This window comes from Neodiprion pinetum, chromosome 4 (assembly GCF_021155775.2).
Source record: "Neodiprion pinetum isolate iyNeoPine1 chromosome 4, iyNeoPine1.2, whole genome shotgun sequence".
Classification (NCBI taxonomy): Eukaryota; Metazoa; Arthropoda; class Insecta; order Hymenoptera; family Diprionidae; genus Neodiprion; species Neodiprion pinetum.
In genome coordinates this window covers 22658448-22680382 of record NC_060235.2, presented here as the reverse complement: position 1 = coordinate 22680382, position 21935 = coordinate 22658448, and the positions used below count along the sequence as shown (strand labels likewise).

At 40.2% G+C, this 21935-nt stretch overlaps 1 protein-coding gene across 6 annotated transcripts in view; it reads right to left on the bottom strand.

Annotated features, from left to right (window-relative positions):
- Hipk (Homeodomain interacting protein kinase) overlaps positions 1-21935 on the bottom strand; it is a 123408-nt gene that overhangs the window by 10742 nt on the left and 90731 nt on the right. Inside the window, exons 1-16 of one of the 6 annotated variants that reach the window (XM_046621121.2) lie at positions 10922-12991; positions 8402-8743; positions 7363-7683; positions 7100-7192; positions 6431-6649; positions 5958-6330; positions 5633-5850; positions 5172-5495; positions 4222-4416; positions 3960-4106; positions 3106-3327; positions 2110-2555; positions 1847-1936; positions 1021-1287; positions 738-897; positions 216-439 (exon numbers count right to left, since the gene is read on the bottom strand). In XM_046621121.2, coding sequence (XP_046477077.1) covers positions 216-439; positions 738-897; positions 1021-1287; positions 1847-1936; positions 2110-2555; positions 3106-3327; positions 3960-4106; positions 4222-4416; positions 5172-5495; positions 5633-5850; positions 5958-6330; positions 6431-6649; positions 7100-7192; positions 7363-7683; positions 8402-8743; positions 10922-11002 — 3722 coding nt within the window. In that variant the 5' untranslated portion in view covers positions 11003-12991. Of the gene's footprint in view, positions 1-215; positions 440-737; positions 898-1020; positions 1288-1846; positions 1937-2109; positions 2556-3105; positions 3328-3959; positions 4107-4221; positions 4417-5171; positions 5496-5632; positions 5851-5957; positions 6331-6430; positions 6650-7099; positions 7193-7362; positions 7701-8401; positions 8744-10324; positions 10901-10921; positions 12992-21935 lie in introns of those variants that run through there. The other 5 variants (XM_046621123.2, XM_046621122.2, XM_046621119.2 and 2 more) reach the window with 5 other exon arrangements.

Here is a 21935-nt window from a genome sequence, read left to right as displayed (position 1 = left end):
TAGTTTCGTATCGTCTTTTGTTTGCCAGTAAACGTCGAGCTGGTAATATGATATGTACGTGCGGATAAAATTTTTCACAATATCCCATTCCATTAGCGCACGAACAACGTTCTTTGGTTTAATAATAATCGTTGAAAACATTTGAATGTTTAGACAAAGGAAAACATCAGAGTAAAGGTCATAGAAATAAATAAAGAGAAAAATTGAGCCTTTACCTGTACTGATGAACGGGATTTGCTACCGCCCATTTTTGATGATCCCTCGAATGCGCAGCCGGTGGTTGAACGTACTCGTGTTTGTATTCGGTTCGTTTACCAGGCCAAGATACGCGCTTGTCGGCACCCGTTGTGTAGACTATATGTTGTTCCTGAAGGTGGGGATGAGCGCTGCTAGTAGTCACATACTGCAAGAAGTAGTCATGCATGTCATAGGCGTCATCCTAGAAAAATATTTCCCAAAAAGAGAAACGTTAATAAATCACAATTTTCTATTATTTGACCGATATTTCGTCCTTCGGATGTTGCTGACTCTGAAATTCTACTACTCTATACACGGTGAAATCAATTCACCCGTGGAGAAAACAAGCAAAAACAAGAATTTCATCGGTCCGATACATCGAAATAAAAGATTGATGTAGGGGAAAGATTTGATGAATATTAATACCAACACCAAAGTACCGACTATCAGAAATCACAGATTGTCTAACAATCGAATGTTAAATAATATGATCGACCAACCTGATAAGTTGGAGGTTCTTTGCAGGCAGGCGCGTGGCACGGATGTGGAGCTAGATATTCGACGCCAGGTTCGGGCTTGGTGGCGACGTTGATCATGTTGCATTCTGACTGAACTTTGGCCAGTAGTCGTTTTTTCTGGGATTGCGAAGAGTAGCCAGAACTGTTTTATGGGATGAGAAAATTTAAAACAATTCATTGGAAAATGAATTTCATTCGTCTTTGTTCATGCATTTTTATCGGTTTGTCGCAAGTATTAACAGTGAAGAAAGAGCGATTCTGTTACCTGACATGATGCTGAGGCTGTGGTTCGTGCTTTATGTGTTGAGCAGGCTGCTGATGCTGATGTTGAGGGACCTGCTGATACAAGTGAGCATGAACTCGACCTGGACTTGCCTCCCCATCACTGTCACCCACCGTAACGCAGCTGATGACATTCTTACGCTGCGCCCTTTGAGAAGAGCTGTGCGAACCACTGTGACCGTTTGTATGCGTCTGACTGCTCGAATGAGTCTGGTGCGAGCTCTGTACAACACGAGGCGTAGACTGCGTGCTGTAAAAAGAATATCTCGAAATGTAAATTTAATAGTTGTCCCGGGACTCGGTTTTTTTGTCACCAAATTCATTGTTAATGTCAAATATATCTGTGTTAATTATTAAAAGTATCAGACCACATGTTAGTATACCGCTATTTTCCAAATTCCACAACCAGTAGAAATGGGTGAACGTGAGAAACACGATCGCGTTTAGAAAAGAAATTGTTACAATTAAGCTACAATTGCAGACCTGCCAGAAATTAAAATATACTGACCAATGATGATCTAAGTACCACTTTTTTTAGTAACCATACAAAATCAGGAAAACTATAAGGAAACTCGATATTTTTTGGTTAATTCAAATTTTGGCGATTCCTTCACAAAGAAAGAAGTAATGGAAATAAATTTGGTGGATGGCCTGCAATGAATTATAAGGTTAGACTGATACTACAAGTGCAATAATTCTGATAATGACACCAGTTATTCATTCGCCTCAAAGTATTATATCTGTTACAGATTGAAAACCGAAAAAAAGTACCCACATAACAGGTTGTTTATTCTGTTGTATAAATATACCTTCGAATAACATCCTCGCGAACGGGCCTTCCATCGCCAGACAAGCGAGGAGCCAAACCTTGGCAAGCCCCACATTGACGGTCTCCGCAGCTGTCAATAATATTCATGCATAATTCTACAACTATCTAAAAAAGTCATCCTAACTAAATGTGTAAAACGTTTATGAGAAACGCAACCTGTGTTCAAAAAATTCATTACTTAGTGATATGTAAAACTTATATCCTATTTTGTAATATTATAAACAAGACATTATCATCACTCACCATTTGCTGGGACTTTCGTCTTCGCTGTCGCTTATGGTGATGACGGAAACAGCTGGTGAAGGTGTATCATGTATGGTTATAGTCTGCTGCCTAACAGTTGTAACCTGTTGATGTTCACCAGCATGATTGTTACTTCCATGTTTATTGCTACTGGTGTTGCTGCCGGTGTGATGATGAGACTGATTGGTCTGTTGCTGCCAGTGACCATTCGCAGGAGAATGACGCCTCATATTGCTGGGCGGCGTACTTTCTTTGACTCTCTTCTTAACGGGACTCAACTGCTGAGTTTCCTTCTTGTGTTCATGTCTGTGCTGCGGCTGTTGCGGCACAGTCAAGTGGTGCTGGTGATGTTTTGTCACGCTTCGTTTACCCCAGCTTTGTGACGGGTGTTCGACAAGTGCGCTCGTGTTGTAAACTTCAGTTACCGGGAACACGGGCCTCTGATCCTTGCCCGAAACAAGGAATATTAGTTCAGAAATTCGATTTTCTGTTTGTTGTTTTTCATCCGTCAGAGATATTAGGATAATACAAGATAAAGGAATGAGGATTTTCTGGCTACCTGATCCCTCTGGGGATATATTTGCACATTATTAATACGAAAATTTATAGCGTTTGCCTATGAATATCGTATATCGAACCTGAGAATTGTTTCTTTAACCGCAAAATTTACCCGACTCCTGTTTTGACAGTAGATATTTCACAATTTCTTCCATTCTAAACGAAATCCTCTTCCCAAGGCATCTAACACACAGGCTAACATTCGTCTCTTGCCTCTGCCGTGTCTCAAAGATCCCTTTATACAATATATATCGAACTGATAAAGTTTTACATATACTGTTTTTATTTTCGAACACTAGTTGCCCAATAATTACATTAAGTATAAGTGTAATCAATGTTCTCGGGAGCAGATAAGCCAGTGGAAGAAAATTCAAGGCATTAAATTTGGTATTTTCAAAGTATGGTGCGATGAAAATGATTGCCCAAAATGAATCCTACCTGCAGTATGGCTGAACTGTCGACGATAAGTGGTCTGCCCCACTCCCCCGCGTCGCTAAGCAGGGGTTGTTGTATGGCGGCATGTTGAGGTGGTAATTGTTGCCAGGAAGGTACAATGGCAGCCATTTGTCGACTACCACCTGGCCACGACGTTTGTACCGCGTTCTGTAACCCAACCATGGGATACTTATGTACACACGGGAGGATGTTAAATTCAGTTCTCTTGAAAATTTTCGGTGATAAGATTGAAAAAAAATAAAATAAATAAATAAAATTGTACATAAAGAAGTAGCGGCATACTAACGTTTAGAAATTAACATAAATTTTCAAAGCGTCGCTATGGATGTTATGATATTCATAAGAAAATAAGAGTGTTAGCGATATGAAAAATAGTTATTTAGAACAATTTACGTGTTCCAGATATTAACTGTTGTAAACTTTGTGAGTGCGAGTCATGAAGAAAGAAGCAAAGTAAACATATTATTATTCCGTTGAGTATTGGTAACTACAGGATTGAGATGGGATTCAGGCGGTGCAGAGCTTTTAGCTTGCAAATGGTTTTACAAGAAGTGGTAGTAAACCAACTCGTGCAATGTACTGCGGCTCAATGACAACAAAAAAAGAAAAACTAATAACTATTCTTTTTTTGTTCGATGTGTTTGGACATATTATTCTCAATATGAGAGTGAAAAAACCGACCATTGAGAGTAAAATGTATGAGTAAAAAAAACGTGCCTAAAAGCCGGCAAAATAACCTACGACCAGCGCTGCTCAGAAAGCTTTGCTGAGAAAAGCGACAATATATAGGCACTAGAATAAGAAAATAATTGAATAATAAATTCTGTGAAACTCACCGTGAGTAACATTTGTCTGCCACTTTCCACCATGGAGACTGGAACCGCAGCGTATTGTTGTTGCGCTGCTGCAGCAGCAGCTGCGACAGCTTGTTGAGATATAATGGACGGCTGGATTTGTAGGGGAGCTTGCTGAGCTTGAGGTGGCTGTGCAAGAACAGTTTCTCACAATTATTAACCAGATTCTTCTTTACTTTGCTAATATATATTCTATTTGCTTGGCATTCCTATGAGAAATCATGGTGTCAATGTGTTTCTTTACCATTTCGACACTGACCTGTGCAACAACAACATGTTTTGCCGGACTGGGCATCGGCTGGTAGCCCGGTGGTGGGCAAAGAATCCCAGGTACCAATTGGTGTGGGAAATCATGCACTGCGCCACGACCACTGTTCGAACCGTTGGACGAACCACTGTACTGCGTCGCTCTCCGACTGGTATTTGTGTATATTTGATACTGTTGTCGAATAGGAAAAGAACAGACTGGTAAGACACAGTATGTAATAACAAAGACAAAGGTTCAACTTTGAAGGCGCAAATTTTTTGTGATTCAATGAGTATTATTTCAATAAACCGAATATTACTCATTATCACAGGATATCTTATTTAGAATTTGGTTATCTTTCAGACGGTATTCGAAAAAGTTCAAGCTCAAGTTTTCACGATTCATAATTTTATTAGTAAATTTTTACGACGGTCGATTGGTCAATAACGTAATTTTTTCCCAATCTGTAAAGCTGATTGCCTAAAAAATCACGAATACAAGTCGAACTAGTGTACGAATTGAGTACGGATTTTCATGGTGGAATCGGTTACCAAAAAATTCTGTATTGCGATTCTGTGTAAAATATGAGATAATGTTATAAAAATGAAAATATAAAGAAATTCTACGATCCTTGTATATCAGCATTTTTCTGTAATACGCTTTAGTCTTTTTGGGGCATAACGCATTTTTTTTTGTAGAATGTAAAAGAGATAATATGTATTAAAGGGGTGCTATAATATGAATTTTTAATATTTTAGAAAAATCGTTTTCACACACTCTAAGCTGGTGTTAAAGTGCTGTCTTATTTACTCTTCTTTTTAGAGCAAAAGCAAGCATTTTTTGCACGCATCCGTAGAAAAATCTAAAAACTTTTTAATGTGCAACACCCACAAGCCGAGATACATTTCGCAACAAACGAATAAGTGTGAAAAAAAATAGATATTCACCAGATTGTCGTATCCCGATGGTGCTGTGCGGTGTTCCCTAACGAGTCTCTGCACCTGATTCGTCAGTTGATTGTTGAAGGTGAGAGTGACTGCGCTTCCATTTGTCGTCGGCACAAAATTGGCAACCAGCGAAGTCGGTGGCGCTGGCTGAGGCGCAGGTGGGGCTTGATGGTGAGCTGGACTGGCGGTAAAGTCGCCAGCTCGTCTGCAGACCTCCATCATTTGTACAGAGGCTTTGACATTGTTGCAATGAGCGTAGTCGACGAGGTGAGCCAGCGTTACGAAAGCATGGTTCAAAGCTTCTCCTGGTGTGATTCGGCGCTCCTTAGAAAGTAAACGAATTTTACGTTTCACTCTATCGTTGGACAAAAAGCTCTAGCCAAATCTGACCGGCATTGAAATGATTTTTCGTCGACTGTTTTATCGACACCGATCGAATTTAAACGTGAATTAGATATTACTACCTGGTCCATTGTGAGCATCCTCTTCAATAGATCGATAAACTCTCGTCTGTCCGCTTTTTCCGCGCATAACTGACCCCCTTCCAAATCGGTCGGAACATTCACCTGACCAATATCGTCCAAGCAGTTGAAAATGTATTTTCTAGCCTCCTTGGACTTTATTCCAGTCTCCTGCTCGTGTTCTTCTGGAGTCTTTAGCCTCCAGAATGGATACGTGCCTGAAAATGGATACAGATATTACTATTACACTTCGAATTGAATAAAAATGTCGAGGAAACGACCAGGATTTTTATGTACTGGTAACTAATTGATCGAGTAAACTTACTGTCCATATCTCTGTAGAAGAATTTCGTAGTTTTACTAGCGTTATTCAGCATGTGTTCAGTGGGAAGTCCCTGAGTTTGACTGATGTAGCGTATCTGATCGTATTCCGAACTGCCTGGATACAATGGCCAACCGAGAAACAATTCAGCCACAACGCAGCCTAGGGACCACATGTCTATCGCCTCGCAGAAAGGAAGTCCAAGTATGATCTCGGGCGCACGATAGTAACGGGATTGCAAGTAGGTATTGCAAACGGCTTTTGAAACGTGAGAGGCAGAACCAAAGTCAATGACTTTAACTCGATACGGCTGTCGCACAGGGTCTACCAGCATTATGTTTTCAGGTTTAAGATCGGCATGGATTAGACCCAATTGCTGAAAAAATAAAGACGGAATAGTTAAATTTGTAGAAATAAAAAAAGAAACACAACACACTGTACGAGCAAACAATTGTACAAAAAGTTTTTATATTTACCTTGAGTTTGAGAAGAGCGGTAAGCACTTGTTGAAGAATTGGCCTGATGTACTTTAAAGGAAGTGGTGAGAATTTATTTTGCTTTAAAAAATCATACAGGTTCTGCTCAAGCATTTCAAACACCAAACAAGTATGAGATTTGTGCTGAAAACATTCGTAGGCACGCACAAAGTTGAACTCGTCCGCGTTTTCCTGGCTAAGACGTGACAGGATGGAGACCTGAAGAAAAAACGACATTACGAGTTTCGGATTTGTCCAAGGAAACGGAGGAGAAATTTTGTTCCGACAATCAAACATTGTTTTTAGGTACTCTTTGACCCATTTCAGCACCTTTGACAGAGAAGCTTGCATAACAAAATTGGGGAAAGTAAAATGGAGGTCATAATGTTGTACGTTTTTAGGGGCGGGCAGTTTTCCCCCCCCAAGTTAAATGAAAGTTGTTGACCTATTTAAGCATCCACCACTTTGGCACCAATTGAACACAATACTCTCTTGTCTCAGTGCTCTCGTTGAACATTAGTACCAAAGATTGAATTTAATGAAACGAGTAAATGACACTGGTAGTAAAAATTATACAACAATCGTTTGCAACAATTTTTTTTTAACTGTGACTGAGATTGATTCCCAACAGTACAATGAACTGGAATATAAGACAATCAAGTAGCTCACCTCAATCTGGCCTTGGCGCGCATACGATGGATGATTCTTCAATATTTTAATGGCTACTATTTCGTTTGTACCCTTTTTCCAGCATTTCACGACCTGAAAACACATCAACAATGACCACGAGAATGTTACTAAGCTGTATAGCCGGGAGGTGAGTGATCAATGCTAGAAATGACTTGCGAGAGAAGGTCGATCATGCACCGTTTCCCCTCTTTTCTATATTTTCCATTGGATAAAGAGAGAGAGTAAAAACAAGGTATGTTTACCTGTCCGAACGTTCCTCTGCCCAAAAATTCCAGAACCTCGTACTGATTAGTCATAGAGTAAAGAACTTCGTGCTGAACCAACTGATAATCGCCATCTCCTTGCGGATTGCTACCGCCACCGCCGTTGCCCCCATTGCCAACTTGTTTACTGTGCGAAGTCATGCTGGATTGTTTATTATTCAGCTGCTGTTGTTGCTGCTGCTGCTGTGAAGAATGATGCTGCGAGCTCACGGTACTAGCTGTAGCGTTTGTCGTGTTAGTGTTAGTCGATTGGATCGCCAGTCCTTCACCATTACCTCCTTCTCGTGACCAAGACTTTCTCTGTAGAAGGAATACACCTTATAAAAAAATTTTATGTTGTCAATAAAATCTGGTAAAGTACCATTTTTCTTTTCGTTTTCCATTATCAGCAAACAGCGACTAATAAACAATTCGTTTCAATGTGTTGAGGTTGGTTTCAAAATACCAATAACAAGCTTGTATAATCTTTAGCCCAAGAAACGTGAATCCGAACAATTGTTCAATCATACAATTAATTTTGCTATCCAGAATATGAAATCGTTAGAGATAAATTGTTCACTTTGATAGAAAATCATTGTATCTGATGCAAAGTCAGAATTTTAAAATCATTGTATCTGATGCAAAGTCAGAATTTTAAAATCATTGCCCACAATAATGTTGACTTTTCAAACGCAAAACTTCGAAATTTAAAAACTTACGTCCCTTGTTACATTCATCAAAACAAAGTAGTGAGCAAACGGTATGCATGCGTACACACGCATAGGGGATTACGGCTTCCAAGGGTACAATATAACTTTATCTCGAGTTGATTACTGTATCGACTCTGTTATCTTTAGTAAACTTCTGATACCTCTTTAGACTTGAGAAATAGAGAATTTATCTACCAGGTGGAAAAATTAGGTGGAAAGATTCCAACAGCATCAAAGTTGTTTCGAATCGCCTGCTCGTAAGGCGTTTGATACAACAGGGGGTTGAGAAAAATATGACATGAAGTAAAACTACCAATTGATCTCAATACCTTCTGACCACAGCGCTGGTACGTGTCTAAAAGTTTAATAGTCGACGCGCGGACTAGAGTCTGTTGGTTGGGGCTTTTCTGCAGCGCATTATTGTGCAACGGACCAAATACAGTGTTGACCCCGCTCACAGCGTACTGTTGGATGCTAGTTGCGTTGTCCAACTGGTAGTCGGCAGATTGGACTTGCCCGTGCTGCTGGATAACTGGTTGACTAATGTTGTAGTCCAACTTTCGCTTCTTGCTATGTTGGTGAGCAGGGTTGATGCTGCTGCTGCTGTTGCTGCTGCTGCCGTTGACGCTGCTGCTCGTCTGCTGAGCTTGGATGAACATGTCACGCATTCCCTGAAACAATTGATATTCCATTATCATTTACAGCTTCTTTATTATCAAAAAATAATTCTAACGTGCTAACAATAAGCCTAGTCTGGCATCGGCGTTTGGATAAAAAAATAAAATGAAATAAAATTTTCAACTAGCAATAAACACAGCCAGCTACAAAGAAATATCATTCAACAGGCTATTAAAATAATAATTAGATACTCGTCGTCGTTGCTGAGGTTTAAAAATACACTATATGCTCGTCAACTACTGACAATCGTACAAACTGTTCGAAAAGTAACGTTCAGTGTCTCGTCAGAGGATATGGAAAACAAAAACCAATACGAAAGGTGACAGAATACTAAAATCTGACTCTTACAACAAACTATCCAGCCGTCTCAAACACAGTCCCGTATTTCCTTTCACTTTCATCCGATATTGTGGATTAAAACGATATTTTCATCTGAGCGTATCATCCACATCGCAAATCTCAAATCAGAAATTATTGAAAGCTTGCAGATATATATGAAGGCGCAAGAATACCAATTATGCGAGTTATTTGTTCTTGGCATAATGCCAATTTAGCAGGGCCCACAATTCGGTTGATTTGAAAATCTGACGCGTTAAGTTTGAATACATTTTTGTCAAGAGATTTCACCGTGATACCCAATATTGGAACCAAACATCCATCAGCCATTTTCTTGTATCTTAGAGCAAATGAAAATGTGTAAAATTTATGATAATGACGAATATGTTTCATGATTAACAAGGTAAACACCCAAGGCAATAATCCCAATAAAAATTATTGAACTGACGAACACAGCAACGACTTTGACTGCTATGGAAAACTGAGTTGGAGATCCATTTTGATTTTGTGGCACCATTTTCATCGACTAATTAATCAAATGATATAAAATAACAAATCACGCCTTAAATATCGCAATTACTCCAATTACTGAACAGTAAATAACGACATATCATGGCCAGCTGAGTGTAAAGACTACTGTTTCAAAGTTACTATAATAATCACTTTCGAATCAACTATCATAACACTTCCTTGTATTGTAACTATGTTCATGCAATCGAGACGAAGAAGTGCAAGTATGTAACGCTACAACATTATTTTCTCTGCATTTGTTACATTCATCAGATATATGCAAAGGCAAATGAAATATTGTCAAGAGGAAGGAACAAAGCATGATGCTATGAAACTATAAACTAGCAAATAAATAGTTTAAACAAAAAGACAATCGCTGAGTAAAAGTGAGCCCTTATTGTATAAGTAGAAGAAAAAGGGTAAGACGGGGAGTTCCGAGCAAGAAGTCCAACATATTGGCAATGAAAGATAAGTCGCGTTCAAAAAAAGTGTGCATAAATTGTGATCATTGGGAAATTGGATATGAAGTGATTCCCGTCACACAGAGGGTTGGAAAAACAAAAAACAGTGATCGACAAAGACACAAGTAAAAAACATAGGAGGCAGTGCAAGTAGAGCGAGTGTAACTAGATGAAGGCAAAGACAAGTCTCACAAGGTGTGCGATTTGTAACAAAACTAAAAAGAAATAACAATGATAACAACTTTGGCATTACTATCATTTGTTTACATTTTCCATTAGCTCAGCAGCTGTGCAGACGGAATCTCTTTTTAGATTTTCTTTCCTCTTTCTCTGTCGTGTAAGATTTCAATTAATAAACATCAGCGGAGGACGTTGTTTGTGTTTTTATTTTTTTTTTGTTACTCCACCGGTATTTTTCTTCCCATTTATTTGTAACATTTGTTTTTTCAATTGTTGAATAATATCGGTTGCACGATCATTGGAGAAACTAAACTTTAGGATATCTGTATTACGAGATAGGCGAAGCCTGGTAGCTTCGCAGCTCTGTAGAATATCCACCAGTAGATGACGATGAGTGATAGCTGCTTAACGATGACAACGTCGACACGATGGAAGCTTGGGGGTGTGTTTATTTACGGTAAAATTAACGATTGGTAAAAAATAAAAACGAAGTTTATAAATAACGAGCAATTGAAATGAAAACACAAGATCAGGAACAAACCGCTCCTACGCGTCGACGAAAAACACCGAAAAAGTAAGAAAATTGAAAAGAAAACATCACAATAACAACAACCATACGTAGTGCGTTGGTAGGGACGGTAGCGGTAGTGCATGTGTTTTATATGCTCATGTATGTATACGTACGCGTATTTTTACAATACGAGCGGATGTCAAAAATTCGAAGAAACAACGCCGAGGTGTGAACACAGACGCATACATGGACATGAAATGAGAATGAGCGCGACAGAGAATTCTTCTACGTTGCCTGCGAGGAGGAACAGACGTGAGGAGGGTAATCGAGCCCCCCACCCCCCTCCAATATGGCCGACCAGGACGACGATTCCGTTGTATTATTCGACCCGTGGTGAAAATATCGTCGAGCTGGACGTGTTTTCTCGCCTTTAAAACGTTCCTCCTTTACCGGACACATTATATCGTCTTGTTTGAAATTATTCTCTCCCTTCTCCTTTTTCACTCCTATCTCTCATATCGTAACTTCCTCGCTCCATTCATTCAACATTTCATATTTCTCCATGCCCTCTCCGACAGCTTTCGGTATAACGTTTTTGTTTTGTTTTGTTTTTTTCCTTCGCATGCGGCTAGGCAATTGATCATTTTCATGGTATTGTTTTTCGTACACGTTATAAAATCACACCTGTGCGTGTATACTCAAACACAGGTATTTATGTACCGCGAAACGGTGAGCCTTATGTTAGCTTGCTCAACTTTTGCGCATAGCTCCGACGACGTTCTTTCTTTTCTTTCGCTTCGATACTCAACGTGAATCATACATGTATATTAAGATCTGATAATAATACACAGTTAGCGTTGTTTCGCTGTCAAATCCAGGGTTATTATATTATTACCTCTCACAATTCGGCCGGTCTCTCTCCGAGGAGCCCACAAGTAGTAGTTTCATAACGACATCGTCAACATCATCGTAGTCGTAGTAGTAGCAGTAGTAGCAGTCGTAGCAGTATTGTCTCATGGATGCGACAATAACTGACCGAGATTAAAAGGTTTTTTTAGAAGTAAAATAAAAAAAAAAAACGAAACTACCCAACACGTAACAAAGAAAAAAAAAAAAAGAACAACAGGGTAGGGAGAACGCACTGGGTTGGCGTTTATCGTTCGCTTCTGACTTTCCGTCCCGTTTGTTTTTGTTTTATGATTTTTTCGCGTTACTCTTTCTCTCTTTCTCTTTCTATCCGCAACGATACTGCCCGAGGTCTCCTCCTCGGCGGCGGGGTCAGCCTTCGGCGAAGCGCCAGCAGTAACAGTCGACGACGATATTCTCAGCCATCTTGTCGTGTCCCCAAAAATGATCCAAGCAAGCTGCTGGTTCCTGGTACAGAGTTCGGGCTCGTTCGTTTTTGTACGGCACGATATAGAGACACGTATGATTCTGTAGTCGGGTTTCCACAAGTTGTGTTCAGTCGCAGCTCGCGAACGCTGTCCGATATTTAAAAAGTAAAGAAAAAAAAAAAAAAACAGTACACGCGCGCATACACGGAGAAACAAACACAAGTCACTGGAGGCGAGAAGCCTACGTCATCCCTTTCCCTACGCACAAAACACTGCACCCACACAGGCGCACACACACACAACCTTTCACATCGAATACGAAACGCACCACTGCTGCTGTTGCTGCTGCTGCCTCGATATTAACGAATGATTGTTATTTTCCATGTTATTATGTGTGCTTTATTTTCACCACAATCGCGAACGTGCGCTCTCTCGCTCACAGACACATTCACATATGGAGAGAGAGAGAGAAACGTTACGCACTGTTTAATATTCTTCAAGTTTTAGATTATCATCGTCACCAGCACCACCACCGACCGGCGCGAGCACCAATATTCACCCATATTATCGCACCTACGTGCGCTGCGTATCACTGCCGATTAGTTACACGCGTTTCGTGGTTAATCCTTTAAATAAATAATAATGTTTTACCGAGGGGCGAGTAGCCAACTTCCATTCACCCTCGATATCGCTTCGGCAGTACTCATTTCACACTCTCTCCGGTGTTCTCTCCTCTTTCGTTTCTCGCCGCGCACCGCCAGACACACTACACCCACCGGCGGTTCTTTTTCTTTTTTCCTTCTTGCTTTTTCCACGATCGCGAAACTCTCGCGACGAACGAAACGGCCGACTCTACTCTCGGCAACGATTCGCCTGCCCGCTGCTCGCTAGCTGGCGACGACTGCTGCTGCCAGTGCTGCCAGTCCGTGGCCGTTCGTGAAACTTCGCCAAAACTCGGCTAGCCTCGGCTGTTTACGTGCGCGCACTTTCCGCTCACTTGCTCGTGTGTGCGTGGCTGTTTGTGTCCGTCGCGACGCCGCTGACGCCGGCGGTTGTGATGACGAAGCGACTGGCTGGAGGGGCCGCTCGACGATTTCACCAGCAGCCCGCCGCCTTTCGTTGATTATCCTCCAATATTGCGGATCGCATGACAAGAAGAACTAACAATGATAATATTAAGCATATTGTAATCGCATCTAACACGAACCAAGTGACTACTGAACCATGACTGCATCGCTTCTTATTTGTTAACTTAATTTTTTGTTTTTTCTTTTTTTTTCTTTATTCGTCCAATCGCTGACCCGTTTATCGCCCCGAGATACGTGCGTCTACGTATTTATTATACGTGCAAAATCCGGAATCCACACTATCGGCGGGCGCCTGTACATAAAATGTATCGTACAACTCGCTGAACTTGATTCTCGATTGCTCGTATTGAATGCGTGAATTTTTAATAAGAAATTGATCGAATCTCAATTATAGACCGCGTGTCGACACATGTAAGAGCGTAAAAAAATCCTTTATTTCTTGCTGAAATTCGATCAGTTTCATCATTTCTAACCACATTATAGATACACAATAATCTATAGCACCCGTTTCGTTCGCTACTAGGTTTCTCGACGCGTGACGTCGTCCGCCAATAAAGGGCAGCATTTTCTCACTGTCAGTCAAATTGACAAGGAATTAGGTGTACGAGAAATAAACACAGGGATGATTAAGCGTTTCAGGGTTCGAAAGTGAAGGAGAAAGAGAAGGAGAAAACGACTGAAGTGAAGAAAAATGTGGAATTTGACATATAATTGTCGAAGAAAAATTTCTATTTATAAGAATTTCCACCCCTCTTCCACCGACCTTACTTGACCAGTACGTAGCAGTGTACGTGTAACCAGAGTACATAATCTTGACTGTATGTATGCATATTCGTCTGACTTATTCATTTCTCATCCTTCTTCTCTGTTAGTGCAGCACTGCAGGTAATATTAACTCGAAAAATTTTCTTCTCTTCTTTCTTTTGGCTGATTCGCATCTTTCGTGGGTGCCGTGCGCAAAATTATAAAAGAATCCGCTATACGTATAGCTACGCTGTATACGTACTATACCTATACTATACAACCATACATACAACGAAAATCTAAAATTATATAGGTAAGCGAGTTGATGCTCGTATGCATCCCGGATCACTCGAAATATACTCTCTCTTTGTATACTTCACTTTGGTGTATTTATTTAGCTTCAATTTTGTTACTCTATTTCTACATGCGAAAATAAAAATCGCCATGCACGGTGATCTGTATGCACATAAATAAATGCTATACAGACTCTTTCGAGAATCCGCCTGCGTATTTCTGACCGTGCGATTATAAATACCCTAGGAATCGAATATTGTGTATACGAGTGGCGACAAACCGGAGCAAATTCCGTTTCAAATTTCGCACAAAGTGGGCTTACAACGTCTGTTAACGATGTGGAAGAATTCGTATTCAACAGACACAAACGTACCTCCCACGAGCTATTTATTATTTTTTTCAGCCAATAAGAATTCATCGTATTAATTCAAATTGTCAGTTATTCGATCGTGCAACAATAAAAAATAAATAAAAAATATGACGTCCGCCTGGGCGCAGGCAACCGAACACGCGTTGATGTAATCCGTGAGTTCCGCGCTCGGGAGATAAAATCGAAAGTTTCACCATTTACGGAGGGTAATAAAAAATATGGTAAAACAATGATTTAGATTTTACAGCTTATCATTCGTAAGTATTTAATCGAATCGACGATTAGTTATTTATTTCCATTCACAGAGGGCCCTAATTCCCGACAAGGAACTTCTTGAAAGATTTGAATAGGCCGAGGAAACACGTACCTACGCATAAAATTAATGCTTATCTACCTGAGCAATGTAAATGAATAGACGAAATTGCGGTGTATTCAGGGTTGAAATAATAAACCACGCTCATGCAAAATTTCGTAAACCTCAGCACAGAGTTATTGGCGCGTCCCGGGTTTTGTTCCGGGACTATCGAAACGCGGTAAATCCCCGTTTGAAAAGTTTCTCTAGGTAAATACATTGTTGTACGAGGATATAAATTATACCCGCTTGGTCTGATCATACACCTCAAACCTGAACGAGAATTTCTTTTAATGAGATTTGCAGAATTTGAATGACATAACCGTGTAGGTACGTAGCTTTACAAAAGCATACGGGAAAAAGTCATAAAATTAAAGTTAATAATAAAGTGCTCTGATAAAAACAAACGTTCAAACGATCCGCAGGGAGGAAAATCCGCAAAGAGTTATCTTCCATAACGTTACCTTCCAACCATACTATACATATTTCCCCTGTGATATTTATGGAGGTATCATATTGTAATTGGTTTCAAACAAAATTCAAAAGATCTGTCGCATAAATTAAAATTTATTAAATAAATTTCTTAAATCAAAAGTCTTTATATGCCTATAACTATAAATATATACCTAATTTTCAACCCTCCATTTATATAACCTGACATCTGGGTGGTCCCGGACGTTGTGCAGATATGCGATCCGCGAATTTTCCAATGCATCGCGCAATATACGCGCGTTACCGGCTACCTAGCCGTGTGTAAATAATAATTAATTAATGCCCCGTTGCGCGACACATGGCACGCACGCTGCTCAATGTATGGTGCCGAATATCCCGTCACTGCATCTCAGGTCTGTGTATATTAATTCCCATACCCTGTACGGTATGATAAATTATCGCTAAAACAAAATTGCAAAAAAAAAAAAAAAACATAAGGAAACTGTGAAGTTTGTCGAGATTTTTTTTCATTCATTTTTTTAAACTCAATCAATCGTTTATAAATGAAAACCTTCCAAAGTAAAACTTGAACGAAATTTTCTTCTCGCGTTTGTTGTAGAATTGCTAGAAATTTTGCGAAATTGCAGTCGAAGAACGAAAAATACGATACACAGGAAAACTGATTTGGAAAAAGAAATTCCGCTGAAATAAATGACGTCATGCAGTTACTGATTTTGTAATAATCACAAAGGGCGCGAATTTCTCTCGGTACATTCGTGCCATTATTGTAGCAGAAGGAAAGAGGTGTACACAAATATAGAAGAGGAGGGGTTAAAAATTCAGTATCCTCTCGATGTGAAACCTTATAATACAAGCGAAGTTTAAGTTACAAAAATCGGTCGTGAGTTTCGTCGCCTGCAGGACCAAGGAGGCGTGCATTACCTGGGGTTCTCTCCCATATTCGCCATATGGCCGATGTACCAGCGCGTATGTCCCCCGCATGGAATTAATAGCTCGTTATAATATGGCCCATACAGTTCAGGCGCTGCAGGACCGTTGATCACGAATTAGACAATCGAACAAGGGGCGATTAATAAAAACGTGATGCGTCCAGGTCGTTCGTTTACTTGAAAATTATAACACCCGTTAAATCTATTTGTACAACATGGTTGGAATTGTATAATACTGACAAATGGATGGAACAATCTAGTAAATTGGTAGAACCGATATTTTATTTTTACCGGGAAAAAGCGTACGTGTGAAAAGAAAATAAAGCATTCTTGATAAATTTTGTTAGATACAATATGGACGGATACCGTATATGCATTTCGGTTTACGGTTGTCCCGAAGAGAAGCCCCGCGCTTTCGGATCGAACGGTTCGGTACCTCGAGTGAGTGAACGGTTTATAATACTCAACCCCATTCCCGTTCAATCCGGAAGTATCTATAGATATCGGATGTTCGCTTAAAGGGTTTCTCATCGAGGATGCGATATATGCGAGAACACGAGCTTCTACATGTATAATATACCTCGTATGGCCGGAAATAACGGAAATTCTGATAATATAACCGTTGGCTGAAGAACTGGTAAGTCAGAAGAACAAACGTGAAAACGAAAGAAAGTAAAAACGTGCAGACGCTTCGCAAAAAATTTACTGCAGAAGAGAAAACAGTTCGTCTGATGGATCACTACGGATTATTTATGACGAGGTATATAATATAATTGGTATTTCAAGCATTATGTCTATTTTTTTTTTCTAAACCGTGAATATTCGAGTATTCTCGAAATTACACACGTACTTGGTAGAAGTTTTTGAACAGCTCATTTTGCCTTTCCACTCCAATACTTCTTTACTACAGATTAAATTTGCTCCTCGCCACATTCATTTCGTTATTAAAAAACGAAAATATTTGTTTCCCTTTGAGTCGCGTAATTGCTTTTGGAACGATTTTACGAACAAGAAACGCTTGGAATCGTTATCGACCCCATTGATGAGTTAGAAGGTAGAACAGAACATGCGCGTTTTCTTGGATCAGGACTGAAGTATTTTTTCCAAGCGCATTTTTCTTATCGACACTTTATCGACACGTCCTTACATTGCGACGGGGAAAAGATAAAGCTACGGATGTTGGTGGGCGAAACCCGAGTGAATGTGCATTGTTGGTATATTCTCCACAAACTTGAGAACATATTGCTAATGCAACGACAATATTTTTTACACTTAAACACAAACTTGTAGGGTCAATTGCAAACATAACGCGCAGAAATAGGTCGAGAAGTTTCCGCTTTCCCTCGTCCCATTTTACCTCGCCGCACTTCCGCAGGCTTTTAGAGGTCAGACGGCTATTACACGGTCTTTAATCTTGAATCTAAGAAATCTCCACCCACTTCCGACAATCTCCCGGAAACGAAGTACCGAATGAATGACGCATAAGTACACGCATTCCGAATAACAGGCAGAAAGAGAAAAAAAAAGAAGAGATTCACGTTTTTGCATAGTAGGATAGTTTGATAATAACTTGCGAAATGTTTCATCCCCCGTTACAGAAGTGTTGTTGACCCTTTGAAGCATACAGTTTTCCTTGCAGTCAAATACTTTGAAATTGGATAGATAAGGGTTCTCGATATTGCTGATTTCAAAAATTGGGTTAGGTCTGGGAAATTCTCAAAATTCAAAATGGCGGTTCTAATATGGTGGACTGAAAATGTGAAAGCCATCGGAACGGCTCGGAAATGCACACTCAGGTTTTTTTATGGGACTTCGAATACGATTCCGTTGTCAGAATTACGGCATCAAAGATGACGGATCTGAATTCAGAATGACGAAAGTCGATATAGCGGATTCATTTTGGAGGTCAAAAAATAAAAAAAATTTATCGCACTTGCTCGAAATTTGCTACTTGACGGTTTTTCGGGGTCGTTGATAATGAATCTAAAACCGTAATAGCGACTTCCTTAACCCTTCATGAATGCAGACAATAAACGCGTTTTCACCAGAAGACTTCGAGGCCGCCCGGCTGAATTTTTTTTTTTTATACTTTGAATCCACCATATTGGATCCGCGATCTTGAATTTTGAAATTTTTACGTCGAATTCATTTCAGCGATCCCAAAAACCCAAGATTACGGAGTTCCACTTTTGTACCCTGCATAATCTTCCCGCAATTACATTTATTCTGTAAAAACAGTAATTTTCAAGACTGCTTATTTATAGCGCTCACTGTATTCGCGGAATCATCGTAATCCCTCTTAAAACATCGTCATTCGCGAAGTGAAAATATGCATAAAACATTACAGCGCAATGGTAACTTGAATTTAAATCTTGGATAAATGATTCAAAAATGTTGTCTCATAGATGAGACGCTGTGCCGCAAAGGGTTGATACGTAAAATGGCGATGAAAATATAATAAAATAAAATAAATTGAAACATGTGCATATATTGCATACATGAATAATAATACGATAGATACATGCATGTGAAATGCGTGGGGCAGCCCGATGGGAAATTCGGGGCTAAAAGTGACCAACTTCCGGTCCACGTGAACTGATTTCTGTGGGAATCGAAGAAATTCCGTGTGAATGTATTATACCATGTACATTGTACGTACGCATAATATGTCTAATTGCATTAATAACAGGTTTTCGGACCGTTTTTCCCATGTTTGCAGACTATTCGTCATTACAATACTTACCTAATACGGAAAATGACATTGTCCACGCATTTGCTTTAATATTATACTTCAAAAAATTTGTTTCTTTTCCGTTTTCTTTTCCATTCTGTTTTTTTCTTTTTTTATCATCGACGATCGAAGCGACGACGTACTGCTCGGATGGATGAAACTCGATAGTAATGGATCAAATTATCAATATATATGTATGTATGTATACGTATATAATGCATCAAGCCATGCAGGGCAGATGACACTTTCGAAACTTGACACGATCAATTTCGTACGGGATGCGAGTGTACAGCGTGTATTATAACATAACCCAGACACGCATATCCGACTTGTCATATACCGTATTATATACACATATTGTCAGCTGCAGCAGCGAACTATAACGCAACGGAAAACCAAGTTCACTATAATTAATCGTTGAATAATCGCGAAAGCAATCCAGAGAGTAATACTGCTTGGAATAAAAATAACTAACGGTGAATTAGAAACGTTGCCGAAATCTTTCGTTATTGTAAATTGGAGAAAGAGCTGATTAAATAGTATGTTGTGTAACGAGGAGGCAAACTCTGTCTTTTGTCGGGCCGAGCGTAAGCTTGCAATACGAGTCGTAAGTGAGCACGCGTCCGAGCCGAAGACGAATATTGCCAATAAGCGAGGCGAAAAGAGCGTTGCCTCCTTGTTGCACACGATTCTTTATATAACGAGAGTATGTTACGCATTTTTTCACAAAGCACGAAATTGAGGCTAAGATCGCGTGATGTTGGATTTGTTCGCGACGGCGCATGCGCGCAGTACAGAAAAGACCACTTTTGACTCATAGGTGTTGAAAGTGGTCTTTTCATGGACCGTCGTAGAAACGGGTACTTTGTGCACGGAAAACACGCATAGGACAAGCTCGCGTTACACATATAAGGATAAATAACCGACTGAACTAGGTCGAGGAATCGCAAGTATAAACTTATATTAATTTTTGAAAGGCACGGCACAGCGCATAATTGACTCTATTGCTGATGTAACGATCATAGCCGATCGATTATAGGGTCGAAGTATGAGAGCTCATTAGTCTTACACGTAGGCATAGGCACAGTACCTTCCGGGGCAGCGGTCTATTAATCGTTGTTTGTCGTGGTACTTAGCGCTGCGGAGAACGATGACGGGGTGCAATTAGCGAGTCGAGTTAACACACACTCGGATCGTAGAATGTGTGTGGCGTTGTGATAATAATGATAGTAATACGTGAACCAACGTCGCATTGATTTATGGAGAGTAAAAACATCTGTCCGGCATGCGTGAAGTCACGGCTCAGCTGTTCCCGATCCCGGAAAGTAGAAACCCCCGCACAAACAGGAATTTACACGTCACGCGTGTCGTCGTTTCACGGTGACGTTGAAACACAGTAGGTATAATAATTCACCGTGAATTCCCGTCAACCCCGCAGGCACTGCTGGGTGTTTGTTACACCCATACGTGCAGCCTTTTGCACACATAACTCCGGTATTCTCGTCGACTTTTCAGTCACCAGCCTATTTGTCGACACCGTAACGGTTTTAGGGTCAATACGAACTATTACAAGCTCCCTGCAGCTTTGAGTCAGACGAAATTCATGATCCGCGTGCAGGCACGCGTCGATATGTGCATGCGTGCAACGTGCACGCTTTAATTCACCTCTAATCAAACCTGAAATCGACTTACAAAGGAGATTGGAACTCGGAGTGAAACGAGTCGGGGTTGAATTGATGTATAGAGAAAAAATGCGGAAGGGTCAAGTCGTTTTCTTGCTGCACTGCAATCACTCGGCATGGTTTCGCAGCCCTGCAAAACAACTTGTGCAATATCCATATGTAGCTGTTCACCCGACGCACGCACGTGTAAAAAGTTCCATCTTTCCGGTGAATCGAACAACGGATTGAATACCCAAAGTTTTTGTTGCAATAACGCATTTCATGTATTAAACAGATCGTCAGTGCGAAGAAGAAAAAAATTACGACGCAGTGATTTACGAAATTTCTCTACCATTTTGTCAAGATATAGATTTATTAGGATGCGTATGATTCGTGAGTAATTGATTTTTTTTTTTTTTTTTACCCGACATAAAATTCAACCTCAGATTCACCGTAAGACAAATAAATGACACATTGGTTTACTCTTTTGAGGTTTACCATAGATATAAACCCAGCTGATTCACTTGCGGTTGTAATTCTGTGAGGGAGAACAGAGAAAATCCAAGAAAAATGAATAGAAGAAGCTGGTGATATGAAACAAGGTCATTTACCGTACATTGTCACGGATCATTTCTGGCACGCTTATTCTTCGTACTAACTATTGCATAACGGAGCTGCGGGCATCGGATTAGAGATATTGATAAGCTGTCGAGAAGCATTCCGTGCCGAATGGCGATGCGGGGAATCTCACGTTCCCCATAAACAACATTTGTAATTCCCCGCTTGTAAGTTCCCCTGATTGAAATCTACTTCAACTGTGGTTAACCATCGGAGCGAAAAGTCAAACGGCTCGGTCGTTGCGGCGACTGGCAAAATAATGTATTAAACAATAAATCGCATTCGCGTTATAAAGAGAAATAGGAATGAAAGATTTTCTCAACTTTTTGAGGTTCTTCTTTGATTTGGGTACCGAGAAAATTATCAGTCGCGGCAAAATAAGGCAGCAACGCCAATTTCAGTGTGAATTGCGTCGACGATTTCATCATAGATATTCGAAAAGGGACTTTCGACGTTTTCTATTATACCCCTTGGCTGAAGGAGACAAATTGCATGCTGCAGTATGAAACGGACTGTGCTTTTTCTGCTGGACAAAGCAGCAAGCCCAACGGCCGGCTGCATGGGACAATTTTTTCTTCTCTTCGATTTCATTATCCCTTAGTTGGTCGTAAAT